General features: G+C 41.2%; 1 protein-coding gene across 2 annotated transcripts; it reads left to right on the forward strand.

Moving 5' to 3' along the window:
• Positions 1-699: 699 nt before the first annotated feature.
• LOC146376794 (GTPase IMAP family member 8-like) lies at positions 700-16,407 on the forward strand. 2 transcript variants are annotated; one of them, XM_084945405.1, is made up of 5 exons: positions 700-2,367; positions 3,214-3,291; positions 3,878-3,933; positions 10,726-11,958; positions 12,051-16,407. In XM_084945405.1, exons 3-5 carry the CDS (start codon positions 3,915-3,917, stop codon positions 13,604-13,606), a joined length of 2,808 nt encoding a protein of 935 aa, XP_084801531.1. In that variant the 5' UTR covers positions 700-2,367; positions 3,214-3,291; positions 3,878-3,914; the 3' UTR covers positions 13,607-16,407. The 2 variants fall into 2 exon arrangements, with proteins under 2 accessions (XP_084801531.1, XP_084801532.1); XM_084945406.1 differs by having other exon boundaries at positions 700-2,111.
• The last annotated feature ends 2,351 nt before the right edge of the window (positions 16,408-18,758 follow it).

The following is an 18,758-nucleotide window of genomic DNA, read 5'->3' on the forward strand; positions in this document are numbered from 1 at the left end:
GAGCTACACTGCTTACGGAATGAAATCATGTTTGTCTGGTTTCTGGTTGCTTACAAACGAGGAGGCCACTTAAAACCAAAAGTGGAATTTGGTTCAGGAGAGATTGTCTCAGTACATCATCACTCTCAACAATACACCAATTTCTATGAGTATAAATAGTATAAATTTTCTCTGCCTGTGAATTAGTGATGGTAAATTTGATTCATTTTACTGATTCAAGTTTTAATGAGTCACTCACCAAAGTGAGTCATTTGATTCACTGAGTCAGTTGACCAGAGAGTGCAAAAAATGTACATTTTCACTCAAACTTAATTTGTTTCTCTTTTCATGTAAATCCTACTGCTAAGATGAGTGATTCTAAAAGAAAACAACTATTTTATGGAGCAAAAAAGAGCAAAAACATTTCTAAAATTAAGCAGTTTCCTATCAAAATTGCTTAATAAACATTTATTTTATTTTATTTTATTTTAATATATTTGTATTTTTTTTTTTATTAGTATTTTCCTTAAATGTGTTAAATATATATTTTCTCATCTAAATGTCCACTGAGCTGTGAGCCAGGGGGCGGTAATGCGCCTTAACATTGGTTGCCAACCAAGAAGAAGAAGAAGCTGTGAGCCAGGAGGGAGGGGGTGAGTGAGTGACTCGTTCGCTCTATGATTCAGCACAGGAGGGAGGGGGTGAGTAGCTCAAATGTGCTGTTAGCATGTTAGCAGAGCGATGCTACTGTGAACCGAGGAGCTATTGTCTTGATGTGAGCTTCTTCTCAGGGTTTTTTCTTCCAGTTCAGAGCAGAAATGTTTTTGTTAAGATACTGGATGTTGTGTTTTTCTCCATAATTTTAATTATAAGCTAGGTACATTGCTGCTAACAGCAACAGGGATGAGTCAGTGAGTCAGTTGGGCTTGTGAATCATGATTCATGAGTCAGTAAAGTGATTCTCGAGTATTGAACGATTCGTTCATGATTCGCGCATCACTACTGTGAATGCTTTGACTAATCCATCTTTTTGTTGGTTGGGGAACAATTCTTTGAAACAAAGTTTGTCTGACCTGGTGTTTGGCTGAAGTGAAAATGCAAAAACACTGAAAACTGTACCAACCAGGTACAGGTTGGTATAGTTTTGATACAAAACAGGTCAGGCAGGTCTCTCTTTACAGAACTAAACATGCATAACAGACGCTGTGTGAGCTTTTAGGATTGAGAAACATTTAGTGTTTTCATACGGCCGATACATTTGTGGCAACAAACAAATTGTGCTTCCTGTAACTCTGGCCTAGTGACATAAATGAAAATAACAACAAAGGGAGTGAGTCATAGATACTTTCTTTACAATGAGGAAATGAAAGAACAACAATTTCTCCCAACTGTTTTTTTGTTTTGTGCTTTCTTCTTTCCAAGATATTTAATTCTTGTAGACTTTAAACCCTGTAATATGTCTGGGGTGGCTGTAGCTCAGGCAGTAGAGCAAGTCACCTACTCAACCGAAATGTTGGTGTTTTGATTCCAGGCTGCTTTAGTCTTCTTGCCAAACATCCTTGGGTAAAATGTCTTGATGCTCAGGCTCAGTCATCCAGGTAAGTAAATCCCAAAAAGTTGATTCTGTTCATCTGGATGTTTTCAGTGGGAGAAACGTTTCGTCACTCAGTGACTTCTTCAGTCTCAGCTGACTGCAGGTTTCGCCAACCTTATAAACTGTACATTTGCATAATAACCAACCAAACCAGCACCATTGAATTAACAATGGAACCATTACTGATCAATGCCCACTGATTCAAAACACCACATCTCTGTGGCCTTCAAACCCCAAAACTCACTAATTTCTTTGTTTCAGTGTATTGATTGTTGCAAAACATTTTTTGATGACTTCTTCACGTTTTTTACAAAGAGGACTTTAACCATTAGGGGGAAAAACATTATCAGAGCACAGATATGGTGGGATTTAACATCTTGATGTCTGAGTCCATGTTTCTCAACTGAAAAACAAGCTAGTGTTACCTGACACATTTTTTTCCAAACCACACCCAGTCCACATATTTCACAGACAGAACAGGAGTTTTTTTACTTTCACTTTAGCCATCTTGGTGTGAGGACACAACTGACTTCAGCAGGTAAGAAATACCTAGATACCTAAATGCCTTCACCGAAAGAAAACATGGGAAACTACTGACGTAAATACAATTTTCAATGTGAGGGAATAAGTGGTGATTTTTGTTTGATCTCAGCTGACATTTCAAATTACTTCTAGCAATTTATATAAGCATTTTTGTAAAATTCTTATATGATTACATATTTTTATAGAGAACATGTCATTCCACCTCCAGAACCAGATGTTTCGTGACATTCAGTCACTACTGGTTACAACAGGTAACCTTCTGTGTAATCATAAATTATATACTTGTGAGTTTTCAGTTTTTATTTTGTTTGTATTTATTGTCCTGGTCCTGGGTCTGTGACCCTGTGAGTTGCACTGTTTATTATTTATTTCCCTCATGTTATTGCTGTCTGTATTTCTAGGTCCTAGTTTTGATCCCTTTGCTCCTCATGTTATTCTGTGCTCCCTCTGTTCTGTGTCTACTCATCCCTGCCTGTGTGTTCCAGTGTAGTCAGGTCTCTGTGTAAAGCTTGTGTCTCTGAGTCTGTGTGTGTTGAGTTTCCTGTTTTATTGTGAAGGTCTGTGTCTCATGTATTCTGTTTTACTTCCTTGTCTCGTCTTACCCAATTAGTTCCAGCTGTGTTGCCACCTGTTCCTCATTCCTTCATGTTTCTGCTTGTGTATTTGTAGTGCAGTCATCTCGTTCTTATCGCTGGTCCGTCTGCGATGTCTCCTGGAGTCTCCCTGTGTTTCCTCTGTTTAGGTTCCCCTTAGTTTCTGTGTATGCCATTCTCCGCTCCTGCTGTATCCTGCGCACTTTAAATAAAGCTCACTTGCATCATAGGCCGTGCTTCCATTTTGGGTCCTCGATCATAACTCCACACGTCTGCCGCCGCAGCTGTGACATTTGTATATATTTTTTCTTAAATAGTTTGAATTTTGAATACGTTTTGTAAAATATGTTCAGCAATTGGTAAATATGCAATGGAAATGTGTTTTAAACATAAAAAACAGCTGTAAACACTTTGATCTTTGTAGCACTCACAGTTTGTATTAAAACTTTGCATTTGGAGAAATATCGCCATGTGAAACACTTTTATCTTATTTTATTAATCCAGGCACAGCTCTACTTTAATTCATACCTTTTGAACTGTCAAGTTAATCTTGGTGTAAGGAGACATTGGAGACATCAGCAGGTGAGTGAACTAGAATGAAAGTAAATTCTTCCAAATTAAATGTAAATGAAGTTTGTCGATAATGTATTTAGAAAGTAAATCACTGATCACACCCACAACTGAAAATTGCTTATTGGTAACTGTCAAATTAATTATTATATCAAAATTTTCGATGAAATAATAGTACAAAGTAATACTAAGGGGCAATGCGTAGGTGATATTTTTATGTTTTTATTTTTTGTGAATTTGGAAAAATAAACACCAAATCACAGTTATCAGCCATATGAACATTTTCAAGCAACTTAAAGAAGTCCAGACGCTTTTCTTTCCAAGCTCCTTAGACTACGATAACCTGGATGACTGAGAACCTCTTAACTCTGAACTTTTAATATTATGTTAATATTAATGATGATTATGCATAAATTACATGTGTCTGCCTCTTCCATACCAATTACTTAATTTAAATACTAATAATTAAAAATGACATCATAGTTAAGGTTAAAGATTCTTTTTGGTTAGAAGGATTAACTTTCTACAGTCTCCTTGCTTTTGGAGTGTGTATTTGTCAGTGTTGTGTTTATAGCATCAAACACTTTCTCCTCTACAGTTCAACCAGTCTATGGTGTTTTCAGCAGAGTGACATCATGGCCTTTTCAGAATCTGGTGAGTCCAGTTATCTTCACTGAGATAACACACTGCACTGACACTTTGCAAATATTTCACAAGCACTTAGACAAAAAGAGTTTAAATATCAACATCTTTACGGGCTTGTGCACGAGTGACCACACAAGCTGGGTACAGCTTCAGGGTCAACGAAATGTCTGGGGCCTTGTGACTGAGGGGATTATCTAGAACAGTGGTTCTTAACCTGAGTTCGCTCAAACTCTAGGGATTTGGTGAGTCGGTCTCAGGGGTTCGGCAGAGCCTCCGCCGTGACATGCATGGCTCATTTTGTGCACCAGTAAAACAAAATCTATGTCTTGAATTTGAAAAAAAAAAATCATATTTTATTTTTCACTAAAGAGGGGTTCAGTGAATGCGCATATGAAACTGGTGAGGTTCGGTACCTCCAACAAGGTTAAGAACCACTGATCTAGAACCTCCAGACTAGGAAGCACTAACCTACCCGCAATGTCATTTCCCAACAACACGCAAGGTTAGCAAGGTTGGGCATACTGCGATGGGAAAAACTCCCGCAACAAATTCTGATTATATATAAACCCATTGAACTGGTCTGGGAGCCATCTCTATTCCACGTAGTACAACATTAAAACCACATGCAGTCTGCTGAGAAAGGTAAAACACTAGAAAGAATTAATCTGAGAACCTCCAGTGTCTCTCAATGCGCACCGGTTTCAGGTCAGTGTTTCTATTACTTAGTGAGACCAAACCATCAAAGATGAACGGTTCAAAATAAGGTCCCGGCACCTTACCGCCACAACCAAGCACCTCAGGATGGGACGCTGCTTTCACAAAGGCAATACCTTTAGTTTGCTGAGAATTTAATGTTTTGCGCTTCAGGTCCAAACAGTTCGCAATGACATGTCCCGGTTTATGACAACATGAAATTCATGACTCTTTTGAACCTAAAGTTTTAGCCATGCCTGCCTGCTGCACGGCACTGAGCCATGACTTCTCATTAACTGTGAAAAAGGACTTATGGTGAGCACATACTCATCAGCAAGAACAGCTGCAGTTGCTAAAGTGTTTACTTTCTGCTCATTCAAGTGTAAAACTACACTCTCTGGAAGGCCCTTTTTAAAGTCTTCCAGTGACATCAATTCACGCAGTGATTAATAATCATTGGCTTTTAACGCAGAGCACCACTTGTCAAAAAGGATCCCTTTTTCCCTGGTAAACTCCACATATGTTTGGGAGGGAAGTTTCCTCTGTTGCCGAAACTTCTGCCTGTATGCTTCAGGGACCAATTCATAGGCCTGAAAAACAGCCGATTTTACACTGGAATAATTCAAATGTCCTGTAAAGGAAGTGTGGCCACCACCTTCTGGGCTTTGCCAGTCAGTTTACACTGCAATAAAAGGGGCCATATATCACTCGGCCACTGCAAAGTGGGGGCAGAACCTGGAAGAACAGCAGAGACAGATGAGGCTTGTGGCTGAGACTCCAGCTTACGCAGCCTCATTCCTTTATCTGCTTCTGTCTCCAAGCAATGAATCTCGAGCTCTAGCTGAGCTCGCCTGACCTGGGCCTTCTCCTCGGCCTCCAAATGGAGCCATACCAGTCGCACCTTTAACCGGGCCCCCAATCCATGCTTCTGAACTTCCAGAAGAGGTGATCATAGCCAGGGAGCGTGCGCTGTGTCTTCACCCGCTCATCTCCCACACCATCCATACTAGAACCATCTTTATGGTCGCCCTCAAACAAGGAAGTTTGTCTTAGCTCACCAGAGCCTTCAGGCAGGTAAGGGGCTTGGATCAAACCAGCCTCCACCAACTTGTCTGCTACTAGTTATTTCACCTTACTCTTACAGAGTGTTTTAAGGACATGAAGCTTAAGGTGACCTGCAATCTGCAGCAATTCACACTTGTGGCAGCTATCAAGGAGCTCAACAGATGGAGCAGCTAAGAACCAATCCAAACAAAATGCAGCCAACATGGTGCTCAACCAGGGAGGAGGGCAGAGGGGAAATAAAGGTAGCAAAACACAGGTTCTCTCTTTTTCACAAATGGAATTCTCCTGATGGGGGAAAAGGAGCCCCGGACGAGCCCCTGCTTATGTTGCGACCCCCTCTGCTAGGGAACGGGGAGGAGTAACATACATAACCCCTCACACAGGAAACTAAATGAAGAAAATATTTTATTGCAGAGGCACCGTAGGGGTCTGGTGCAGTGTGTCAGGCAGCAGCCAGGAACAAGGCCCTAGCGGACTAATACCCTGCTACCAAGATAAGAAATTGGGACATGGAATGTTCCTCTCTGGTGAGAAGGAGCCTGAGTTAGTGTGTGAGGTTGAAAGGCACTGAATAGATATAATTGGCCTCAACACACAGCTTGGGCTCTGGAACCAGTCTCCTGGAGAATGGATGGACTCTGTCTCCGGCTGGAGATGCCCTTGGTGGGAGGTAGCAGGCCGAGGTGGGTATCCTAGTATCCCCTCGGCTTGCTGCCTTATGTTGGGTTTTTTTCCCGTGGACAAGAGGGTTTGTTCCCTGCGCCTTCGGGTCGGGGAATGGGTCCTTACTGTCATCTGCACATATACGCTGAATGACGAGTACCCAGCCTTCTTGGAGTCCTTGGGTAAGGTGCTCCACCTGGGGACTCTGTTGTCCTACTGGGAGACTTCAATGGTCATGTGGGCAACGACAATGAGACCTGGAGGGGCATGATTGGGTAGAGCGGCCTCCCGGATCAAAACCCGAGTGGTGTGTTTGTTTGTTTTTTCTTTCTTTCTTTTTTTTAAAAACCTTTATTTAAATGGTAAATGGCCTGTATTTGTTTGGTGCTTTACTTAGTCCCTATGCACCCCAAAGTGCTTTACACTACATTCAGTCATCCACACATTTAACCAGGAAGATCCATTGAGATTAAAAACCTCTTATTCAAGGACGACCTGGCCAAGATAGGCAGCAGGAAGAGTCTCACAGTTACAAAAGTTACTCAATTAAACACAGGCAGCAACAACACACATGCAAAAATAAATAAAAATTAAAAAAAAATAAAAATAAAATTAAACAAAAATTCTAAATTCTGTTAAAATGACAATCAGTCTAATGAAAACAGTTGCATGTTATGGACTTGGCTTCATGGATTCTTAGTTTATATTTAAAAGCACTTAATGAAAAGAATTCAGTCATTTTCCAGTCGTTCTGCAGGTTGTTCCAAGCACAGGGTTCTAAATGGACAAAAGCTCTTTTGACAAATTTAGTTCGGGCAAATGGAACAGAAAGCAACAAATAACCTTGTGCATGAAGAGGATAGCGACCAGTATGCTTCATTGCAAGCTGGGAACATATATAAGAAGGCAGCAATCCCAGTATTGCCATATAAATAAAACTACATAAGTGAGAGTTCCTCCAACTTGCCAACGCAGACCATCCTACCTGAAAGTATAACTCACAGTGGTGAGTCTGAAATGTACGGTTAGTGATGAACATCAGATCAACCATTCGAAGAAATTGAGCAGCAGAAGCATTCATATATAGAATATCCCCATAATCCAGCACAGGTAAAAATGTTGCAGCAACAAGCCGTTTCTTTGTATTAAAAGAAAAACCCAGATGTTTATACGTGTGAACAAACTCTATTATATTACCCTGAAGAGTGGTTACTGATGGAATTGTTTGGGTCAATTTCCCTGATTTAGAAAACAACACTAGCTTTGTTTTGTCTGAATTGAGAACAGTTGTTGAACAACAGTTGAGTTGCTCGTTTGGCTCTCGGCAAAGGCGGTCGCACTTTTTCTCCTCTCCTCTCCCTTATCTTCCCTGCTTAGCTTCTTATGTCCTTGTCTTGTCTCGTGTTTTTACTTCTCCCTGGAACACTCTCTCACAGTCTGTTTCTAAAACCTAAAAGAGAATTATGGATTTGATCAACTGGTCTCTGAATGCAATTGACACGCTCTTCTCAACGAGAAGCCCCGGGTCGGGAGAGCCCGAGTGCCCTGGAAGGACTTTCCCTGCCGGATACACGATGGACGGGTGGCATAACTGGAGGGTCGTGTGCCTGGCGGGACTGTCGATCGAGGACGCTGAAGATATCTATCTATTTGGAACCATGATAACAGGGTTCTTGCTGATCGGAGCTGGCTTGGCCCTGGCTTATCGGAGAATTAAGAAAGCGGAACCGGCTGTTCAAACCCCCCCAAGGCTGCCCGCTGGGATTGAAACGATGGGACGAGGTGCAACTTCTCAGAATGGGCTTACTGAGTGCAGCATGGATAAGATCTTGGAGAAGCTTACGGCTGCCATGAACACTCAGAATAAGACCTCTGAGCGAAAGTTAGATCACATTGTGGAGCAGCTCACTGCGGTCGTGAGTTCTCAGAATCTGCTCTCTGAGCACAAGAATGACAAGACCACGGAGCGCAAGTTTGATAACATCATGGAGAAGCTCGCGGCTCTCCAACAGGAGATTGAGAGACCAGTGTCGGTGTCGGAGTGTTAAAGTACAACTTTGAAATTCTCATGAGTTGTTCGTATAAAAGAAAAAACTACCATCTAATTGCGGCTATCTCTTCGACCCCAGCTGTGGGCTCAAGGCTGGAGCCGAACAAAACTCCCTGATAACGACTGTGTTTAGACTGTTCTTCCCATTCCATGCAAGGCCACCTGGGTTGGCTGGTAGACTGTTTACTTAGCCTGATAGGGTGAAGGACACTGTCTCAGCTGAACTATGGACACACACACACATACACTTACACTGATAAGCACTCACTCTCCCCCCTCCCCTTCCAACGCCTTTGATGCTTGACTCCTCTTGAGGAACACGAGGCGGGTCTGGGCCCGTGCTGGAGAGACGGCGCAGTGGCAGGACGGCTCCTGTGTTTCCCAGGATTACTCCTCACCCCCTACCCAACCCTGTTGCTGGTCACATGCTCCATATTGTTATACTGTGGACATTTATGTGCTTTTCTGTGCCGAGGAGTTTTTTTGTTTCCTGTTCTCATGCTGTCCTCCTATAGCCCAGCATGAGCAGAGGTCTCTTTTTTTTTCCTCTTGTACTTTCCCATTGTAGTGTACATTTCAGTGTTTTTCTGTAATGCAACCGTTCTCTGACTTGTAGCCCCATGTGATGTCGGTGTTGTGTGTGTATGGTCGGGGGGCGGGTTCATTCCACTGCAGGGAAACCTGCCACTGCATGTGGCGAATAAAATTTGAACTTGAATTTGAACTTGAACTTGAACAAGTTTAAGCTAAAGTAATGAGTGCTGGACAGGAGAAAAAGTTTTCTGCAAGAAGTCAATGGCTTGGACAAGAGTTGAACCACAGCTGTAAATAACTGTGTCATCAGCATAGAAGTGCAATGTTGAATCTAGCACATTTAGACCAAGATTGTTTATGTAAATGATAAATAGAAGGGGACCTAATACAGAGCCCTGTGACACTCCGTTTATTTCTCGGACTTATGTGCAAATCCCATATTGTCCATAACGAGTACCATGTTCGAACATAGGGGTTTCCATAAGTGGACATGGCACCAGGATGCCCTAGGTCACGGGTCGATGATAGATTTTGTAAATGTATCACTGGACCTGTAGCCATATGTTCTGGACACTCTGGTAAAGAGTTGGGCTGAGATATCAGCTGATCACGACCTGGTGGTGAGTCGAATCACACGGACAGACCAAGCACACCTAAAAGTACAGTGAAGGTGCACTGCGACTGCCTGGCAGAGGCTCCAGTCCACGAGATCTTCAACTCACAGCTGTGGCATGTGGAATGTTGGAGGCAATAAGTCAGACTCCTGGTGGGAAATGGCCTCCAGTTTGCCTGTAACAGGCCGTGGCCTAGTGTGAGCAGTGGGGATGAGAATCAACATTTTCAAATTTCCACCATGTTCCTCAGTTGGAAAAGGTTGGAGAGCCCACTCTGGGTCATGGATGAGATCCTGTCCCAATTGGAGGATTTTACGTATCTTTAGGTCTTGTTCACGAGTGACAGGAGAAGGAAGCGGGATATCGAGAGACGGATTGGTGCTGCAGCTGAAGTGATACGGATGCTGTACCAGTCCGTCGTGTTGTAGAGACAGCTGAGTGTAAAAGGAAACTACCCACACCTAACTGTAACTGGGGACTGCATTTAGTAAATACTGTCCATAGTTTCACACACACACACACACACACACACACACACACACACACACACTGCGACAACATGGTGAGAGATGGATGGATCAGTTGACAGTGAGATAATGTTCAAATTTGATGGCAGTTGTTAGGTGTTAGGTGCATCATATCTTTATTCTCTTTCCCCCTCCTGTCCCCCCCCCCCCTCTTTCTTAAATAGATAACTATCATATCTAACATCATATCTCACAGTACAATAATAATATTGAATGGGTTGCATTGTTGTACTTTGTCATGTTTCTCAGGTCTTTGTCTGAATTTCTTATGAACATTACTTGTCATGTTCTCATGTTGTTGCTAAGGATTGTCTTATTGCACTGGAGTCACACTGGGTTAAATATTTACACTTGGGTTTTAAGGGGTATTTATTATTTTCTTTATTATTGTATTTATGGGTTGTACGGAAGCTCCAAACACAATTTCATTGTTCTCTGACAATGACAATAAATACTTATCTAGGTGTCACTTGAGTGTGAAACACTAAGTTTTCTGTCTGTGCTGATCCACCTGTAACCAACTAAAAGATATAGTCAGAAATATTTTAAAGAACATTTTGTGGTCTATTTAGTTATTGAAAACTACGTAATGAAATGTGGTAAATGGGAGTGTGATGGACATATGTGTGTTCTCATTATGAAATTTATTTTTCAGCACATGAACTCAGAATAATGCTGTTTGGAAAAAATGATGACAAGAAATCAGCCCTGGAAAACATCATCACTGGAAAGAAAAGCTCCATTGTGTCTAAAGTCCTTGGAGGAAGGCAATGTCGCGCTGCCTCTGGAGAGTGGAACGGGAAACCGTTGATAGTAGTCAAAACTCCCGACATCTTCAGTCTGTCTGTTGATAAATTGTTAGAGGTGATGAAGAACTATGTGAGCCTCTGTCCTCCTGGACCAAATGTTCTGCTGCTGTTAGTGAAACCTTCTGATTTCACTGAAGAGGACAGAAAAACTCTGAATTTGGTCCTCAGTGTGTTTGGTCAAGATGCATTTAAGCACTCCATGGTCATCGTGACACATAATGAGAGAAAGAGTAACTCAGTGGAAAGACTCATCAAACACTGTGATCACAGGCAGGAATATATCAGTTTTGACAAAAAAGACATTTCCATATCTTACTCAAAGTTGATGGAAAAAATGAATCAAATAGTGAGTAAAAACTGGGGAAAATATCTAATGTTAAAAGAAGAGGCTAAACCCACGAGAGTGAAGTCCAGTCTGAACCTGGTTCTGTGTGGGAGGAGAGGAGCAGTGAAGACTTCAGCAGCCAAGGCCATTTTAGGTCAGACTGAGCTTCATTCAGTCTCCAACTCATCAGAGTGTGTTAAACATCAGGGAGAGGTGTGTGGACGTTGGGTTTCCCTGGTGGAGCTGCCTGCCTTGTATGGAAAACCTCAGGAGGCAGTGATGGAGGAATCATTCAAGTGTATCTCCCTCTGTCAGGCAATCCATGCCTTCATCCTGGTCCTACCTGTGGCTCCCCTCACTGATGAAGACAAGAGAGAGTTGGAGACCATCCAGAACACATTCAGCTCTCGAGTCAATGACTTCACCATGATTCTGTTCACTGTGGACTCAGATCCTACAGATCCAACTGTTATTAACTTTTTCAAGGAAAACCAGGACATCCAGGAGCTCCTTCAGACCTTCAGACAGAGACATGTGGTTCTCAATATCAAGGCTAAACAGCAGAGGGATAGTTTAGAGACCATGCTTCGGACTGTGGATAAAATGAGCCTGTCTGAAAAGAGCATGGGCAAACCACACTGTTATACAGCTATAACCTTCCTACATGCACAAATGGAGAAAGTCTTACAACAAGAGAAAATCATTAAGATGCAACAAGATGAAGCTAAGAAATTGAAGATGAACATGATCACAGGTAAGCACAAATATTTTTCTTAGTCTGATGTCCTACAGTCTTGACATAACAACCTATAATAATAAATATAAAACTTTATGTTTATGTTTTAGGTGGTGAAGGTGGAGAACAGGACTCAGACTGTCTCAGGATTGTGCTGATTGGGAAGACCGGCTGTGGAAAGAGCTCTACAGGAAACACCATTTTAGGAAGACATGAGTTTAAAGCTGAATCAAGTCAAATATCAGTTACACAACAATGTCAGAAAGTACACGGTGAGGTGGACGGTCGTCCTGTTGTTGTGGTCGACACTCCTGGTCTGTTTGACACAAGTTTGACCAATGATGACATTCAAGAGGAGATGGTGAAATGTGTCAGTCTCCTGGCTCCAGGACCACATGTCTTCTTGGTGGTGATACAGGTTGGTAGATTCACAGCAGAGGAGAAAGAGACACTGAAGCTCATCAAGAAATTCTTTGGGAAGGATTCAAAAAAGTTCACCATTGTTCTTTTAACCAGAGGTGATGAACTGGAGCGTCAGGGAGAGTCTATTGATGATTACATCAAGAAAAAATGTCACAGTTCCTTTAAGAAGCTGATCTCTGACTGTGGAGGAAGATACCATGTGTTCAATAACTCTGACAAACAAAACCAAAAACAAGTCACTGAATTGATAGCAAAGATTGACACCATGGTGAAGGACAATGGAGGCATCTACTTCACCAATCAGATGCTGCAAGAGGCTGAAGTAGCGATACAGATGAAAATGGAGAGCATTCTAAAGAAGAAGGAAGAAGAGATTCAGAGAAAATACAATCAAGAAATGGAAGCCATTAAGGAAACAATGGAAAAAGAGAGGAAACAAATGGAACAGGAGAGACAAGAAAAAGCCAAAGAACTCCAGGAAATGGAGGAGAAAATTAGGCTCGAACAAGAGAGGAGAAGAAAAGAAGAACAAATTAGAAATGAAGAAGAAATCAATAAGAAAAAGGAAGTAGAAAGATATCGAGAGAATTTTAACAAACAGATTGAAATTGTGGATAAACAAATTCAGTCAGAAAAAGAGGAAAAGACAAATGTCGACAGAAAGCTGGAAGAAAGCAGAGAACAGCTGAGAAAACAACAAGAAGAGTGGGAGAAAGAACAGAAAGAATGGTGGGAGAAACAACGACAAGAAGAAGAGACGAGACGAGAGGAAGAGCAAAAAATCAAGGAGCTTGAAGAAAAGTACAAACAAGAAAAGCAAATATATGAAAACAAACTTAAGGAAGATCAACTCAGAAGAGAACAGGAGGAAAAAGAGAAGAAAGAACTGGAGGAGAAATATAAGAAAACCCTGGATGAGATGAAGAAAAAACATGAAGAGGACGCAAGAAAGGCAGCTGAAAATGCCAATGAATCCCAAAAGAAACTTGTGGAGGAATTAGCATATCAGAAGAAAGAATATCAGAAGGAAATGAATGAGTTACTGAAACATGTCATCAAAAGGAATTCCAGTTATTACAAGATCAAGAGATTACTGGAAAAACAGGAAAATGAAATGAAGAAAGTGAAGGATGAGGATAAAAAAGAGGAACTCCAGGAAACACATGAAAAAGAATTAGTTACGCTTATGCAAGAAATCTTATCAGAAGAGATCAATGACGCTTCAGCCTGCAGCGTTATGTGATAAGAAACGAACAGTTTCAGATGCTTCATTTTATGTCAGTAAAAACAAAACAAAAATGAATCAGTACTTCTTTAAAGTTCTGTATACTTCCCCATATTTTGCAGCACATAGAAAACACTTCTGCCTGGAGATTCATTATTTTCTAAAGGTTAACACAGGGATGAGTGGAAGTAGTGGTCTGTTCTTCCCATTTAAACTCTCTTTTCCAATAAATACACAAAAAACAACCTAACAATATAAGGGTATGTTACAGAACTCCATTTGTTAGCTTACAAAAACACTAAAGACAAGTTATTATACAAGCACTTCTTCACATAATTTATTTCTGTCACCAATTACAATGAACAATCACAGCAGATGAGAAGAATTTATTAGTTTAACACAAATCTCTGACGTCAGATGCAGCCAGGCCACAAAATGATCCGAAAAGGGGAAAAATTGAATTACAATACTGAAAACAGTCAATAAAAAAATCACAGTGGATCGACATGTTATTTGATTATTACAGTAAACAATATGGCAGAAAGCTGTAATACAGTTTTGTGTGATCATAATATACTTCGACTGCTAGTTAATAGAGACTTAATAATGAGACATGTAACTATAGTTGTGTCTAAATATGAAAAGACAGTGGTATAATACAGCTGTTATCACAACACAGTATATGTGTATCAAGTACGAACTGTACTCAGACTGGCTAATATTATATACTGTATTATTAAAGCCAAACGTGTGGATTCCCTGAGTTTTATGTCCCTGAGTTGTTAAGTAACAATATGTTCATTTATAACCATTACTATTTTCATAAATATATGTTTGATTAGTAAAGAAGGCAATTTATCATAAATGTATGAATAAACAGGTGACAGGAAAACGTCTTTAGTTTTGGTCATTAGAGACAGTTTGGTTTTCTTTCAGTGAAAAAAAAAGATTTTTATGACTTGAATGAAATTGAATGTTTACATATAAGTCATTCTATTTTCTCTGTGACCTTTAAATTACAAATATTACAGCATTAACTTAATTTTTAATATATATTAATATCACTTAAATCAATCGCATATTGTAATAAAAATGCCTTTAATGCTTTGATTTTTTTCTTTGATTATTGATTCTTCAATATGTTTTTTGTTTCATAATTAATGACATAACTGAGACTGATTTTAATGATATGTCGTTTGCTTGTTTCATATGGATTATTTGATTTTACTACAGTTCTTGTCTGTGGTTCAGTGTGGACTGTTGTTAAATGGTGAAGTCCAAAACCTTTTTTCAGTAACTTCATGTCTTTCTTGATGTTTCATCAAAGTAAACATTGAATTTATATCTCCACCTACACTGATGTATGTTTTCCATTTTAACTCCCAGATTAGTGATGATTGGTTTAACAAACTGTGTCAAAGAACCAAGATCCATAGTCGTGGTCTCAGAAAAGCCACCAAAAACCGTCACTTCTGTTTTCTGCTCATTAAAATGCAAAAAGCCCAAAGCCATCCAGGCCTTTAATTCATCAAGACACCTGAGCAGGGAGTCTACTGAGAAACCATTTATCTTTTTAATGAATCCTCGAGTCATCGGCATAACAATGGAAAACAATTCCATGTTTCCCGTGTGGTGGCAGATTTCTTTATCCTGTGTATTGTTCACATATTTTAATCATATCACATTAGTAATAGTAATATCACTTTCTCACTTAGTTGTATGCATGTGAACTACAAATGGGCCTTATGCTCTACCACACACACTTGCCACAGTGAGGCCATTGTAAGTTCATGGGAGACGTTAAACAGAGACTCCTGTTTTAGATGATGGACAAGCAGAAAACAAGGTCATAATTCTCTCTGTGAGGGAGGAGGTTTTAAGGATGGGGGCTATGGGATAGTATGTATGCGCATTGCTGAATATGTATAGTAAACATGTATATCTACGTGTGTGTGTGTGTGTATATATATATACATATATATAAAATTAAATTAAATTAAATCTACAGAGGTCGGCAGTTGGAAATGTGCAAAACGAGTGGCATTTATATACAGTGTGGAGTGCATAATGTTGAAGTTCCAGTAGTGAAGCTGAGGTGTCTATGAAGTGTTCAGCAGTCTGATGGCCTGATGGAAAAAGCTGTCTCTCAGTCTGCTGGTTCGGGACCGGATGCTGCAGAACCTCCTTCCCGATGGAAGTAGTCTGAACAGTTTATGGCTGGGGTGACTGGAGTCCTTGATGATCCTCCCCACTTTCCTCAGGCACCACTTCCTGTAGATGTCCTGGAGGGAGGGAAGCTCACCTCCAGTTATCCTTTCCCCACACCGCGCTACTCTCTGGAGAGCTTTGCAGTTGTAAGTGCTGCTGTTGCCATACCAGGTGGTGATGCATCCAGTGAGGATGCTCTCAATGGCACAGCGATAGAAGGTCCTGAGGATGTGGGGCTCATGCCGAATCTTTTTAGTCTCCTGAGAAAGAAGAGGCGCTGCTGCTCCTTCTTCACTGTTTTGTTTGTGTGTCATGACCATGTGAGATCCTCAGCCAGGTGTACACCAATAAACGGAAGCTGCTCACTCTCTCCACAGCAGCGCCGTTGATGGTGATGGGGGTGTGTGCTTCTCTGCACCTCCAGAAGTCCACTATCAACTCCTTTGTCTTTGCGACGTTGAGGGTGAGATGGTTGTCTCGACATGAGTGGGTCAGGGCGCTGACCTCCTCCCTGTAATCCGTCTCATCAACTTTGATGATAAGACCCACCACTGTAGAGTCGTCCACATACTTCACAATGATGTTGGAGTTGCTAGTGGCCCAGTCTGACCACTTGGCGTCTGTCTGTCTGTTAGACTGAAGCACACTGCATCAGTGTGCTCTAAAATCATTGGCTTGCCTGTCCGAACTCTGGCACAGGTTTTCAGCCAACAGGCCCTTAGACAGGCAGCCAAAATCATCAAAAACCCCTCTCGCATTCTTCACCCCGCATTTCAATGGCTCCCCTCTGGGCGGCGCCTCCACTGCATTTCCTGCAGGACTGAGAGGAGGAGAGCCACCATAGTCCCCAAAGCCACTCTGCTTTTTAACTCCAGTAGATAAGAACATTTCTCACACCCATAAACATAAACTACACTCTTATACTGCCGACACTTTATTCACTCTTAGTCACTTACAGTTATTTATTCACCTTTCAGTCACTTTAATTTTAAACCGTGTAATTTTAAAACTGTATATACTGTATAATCTGTGTATTTATTTTCTCACTCTTATTGCCTGTTCTTATTGTTCTTATCTTCAACGTCATGCTGCTCTGTTGTATGTTAATTGCCCCTTGGGGATAAATAAAGTCTTTCTGATTCTGATTCTGTCAGACAGGAAGTGAAGGATCCAGCTGCAGAGGGAGCTGCTCAGTCCTAGATCCTGCAGTTTCCTGTCCAGCTTCGAGGAAACGATGGTATTGAATGCTGAGCTGTAATCTACAAACAGCATTCTCACATACGCGTCTCTCTTCTCCAGGTGTGAGAGGGCAGTATGTAGTGTCAGGGCTATGGCATCATCAGTGGATCTGTTGTGGTGGTATGCGAATTCTAGAGGGTCCAGTGAGTTGGGCAGTGCAGAGCAGATTAAGTCCCTGACCAGCTTCTCGAAGCATTTGCTCACGATGGGGGTCAGGGCTACCGGTCGCCAGTCATTCAGTGATAAGATGGTGGAGGATTTGGGTGCAGGGACGATGGTGGCCATTTTGAAGCATGCTGGGACTACAGACAGAGAGAGGGAAAGGTTGAAGATGTGTGTAAAAACTCCAGCCAGCTGAGTCGCGCATGACTTGAGGACGCGGCCGTGGATCCCGTCCGGACCAGTTGCTTTGCGTGCGTTCACCTTCCTGAAGCACTTCCGCACATCCTCCTCAGACACAGAACAAAGGCGTCTCAGGTGAGATGAATGGGGGGGTCTGCAAACGGAGGGTCTGTTGCAAAACTTGAACTCTGGAAAGTGATGAGAAAGTCCATCTCTTATGTCCAGTAAGGTTTGTCAGTCGTACACAAGAAGACATGCTACTCGTGAAAAGTAAAATTAAACACAAAAACCAGCTGTTGTTTGGGGGTGCTCGCGACGAGACTGCCATACTCGGCGCTTTACCTGCTCATTAAAGGTCTTTTAACAGATAACACCAGCTAGCTTGTGATGAAGAAAGTTATTTCTACTTAACAATGCTTGATATCATCTTTTGCAGTTATGATTTGAAATGAGGCTGAGGTTGCTCTGTTTGACTAACTATTTAGAGATCACTGTATACAGAACAAAGGAAGTATGAGACTGGGTGTTGCATTTGTGGGACAAAGGTAAAAAAAAAGAAAAAGGAACACAGTCGATCTAAACTATTTAATTTAATTCAATTATTTAATTGAACCTAAATGACCTCTGTGTTGATAGCAACATCTTTTGTTATCCTTGCTAACGTTTGAGTATTGTGATGGACCAAGCAGTGAAGGAACGTCAGGCACAGGTTACAGTGCAAAAAAAGTTTTTTTATTTGACCCTAAAACAAAGTTGGTTAAATTATACAGAAAATTTTAAATCTTGGGCCCATAAAAGACGTCAAAGTAGCAGAACTCTTCTCAAAAGCTGGCAACAAACAACACTACTAACTCAAACAAACTAACCTACCTGAACGAGACAAAGGGGAAACTTCTTGTACATACACTATATCAGTTATAAGGTTTTTTTTGTTGTTGTTGTTGGTTTGTGTGTGTGTGTGTGTGTGTGTGTGTGTGTGGCATTTTCACTGTGGCTACATTTGGGCTTCTTGGTCAGAACGTCAGGGGCACTGCGTTGTGCTGATTATAAAACTAAATATACAGTTTGTATGTGCTCAATTTCCATATCTTTAAAAGATATATGCACATTATATGTCACTCATCCTAGTGGCATCTGTAGTCATATGCACATTATAGATGCATTTATAATAACATTTGTTGTAAATCTATTGAGATGTTGGCAAAAAGGTTTGTGCAACCTAGTGACAGTATAAAGTGTGTGAAACATGATCTTGGCTTAGTCCATCTCTTAACAGTTAATTGTAAGCATTCACAACCACAGACTGGTCTGCTTCATTGTTGTTTTGTCCTTTCTGAACAAATGTCAGGCACAGTGTTGGAGCTCACCGCTCCAGGATTCC

This window comes from Perissodus microlepis, chromosome 12, assembly GCF_051167445.1.
Source record: "Perissodus microlepis isolate ML-2025 ecotype Zambia chromosome 12, ASM5116744v1, whole genome shotgun sequence".
Classification (NCBI taxonomy): Eukaryota; Metazoa; Chordata; class Actinopteri; order Cichliformes; family Cichlidae; genus Perissodus; species Perissodus microlepis.

What these genes read in the sequence shown, in the direction of transcription:
- LOC146376794 (XM_084945405.1), top strand. An exon ending in GAAGATGAACATGATCACAG is followed by an intron (nt 11,959 to 12,050) that starts GTAAGCACAAAT and finishes TTTATGTTTTAG; the next exon opens with GTGGTGAAGGTGGAGAACAG.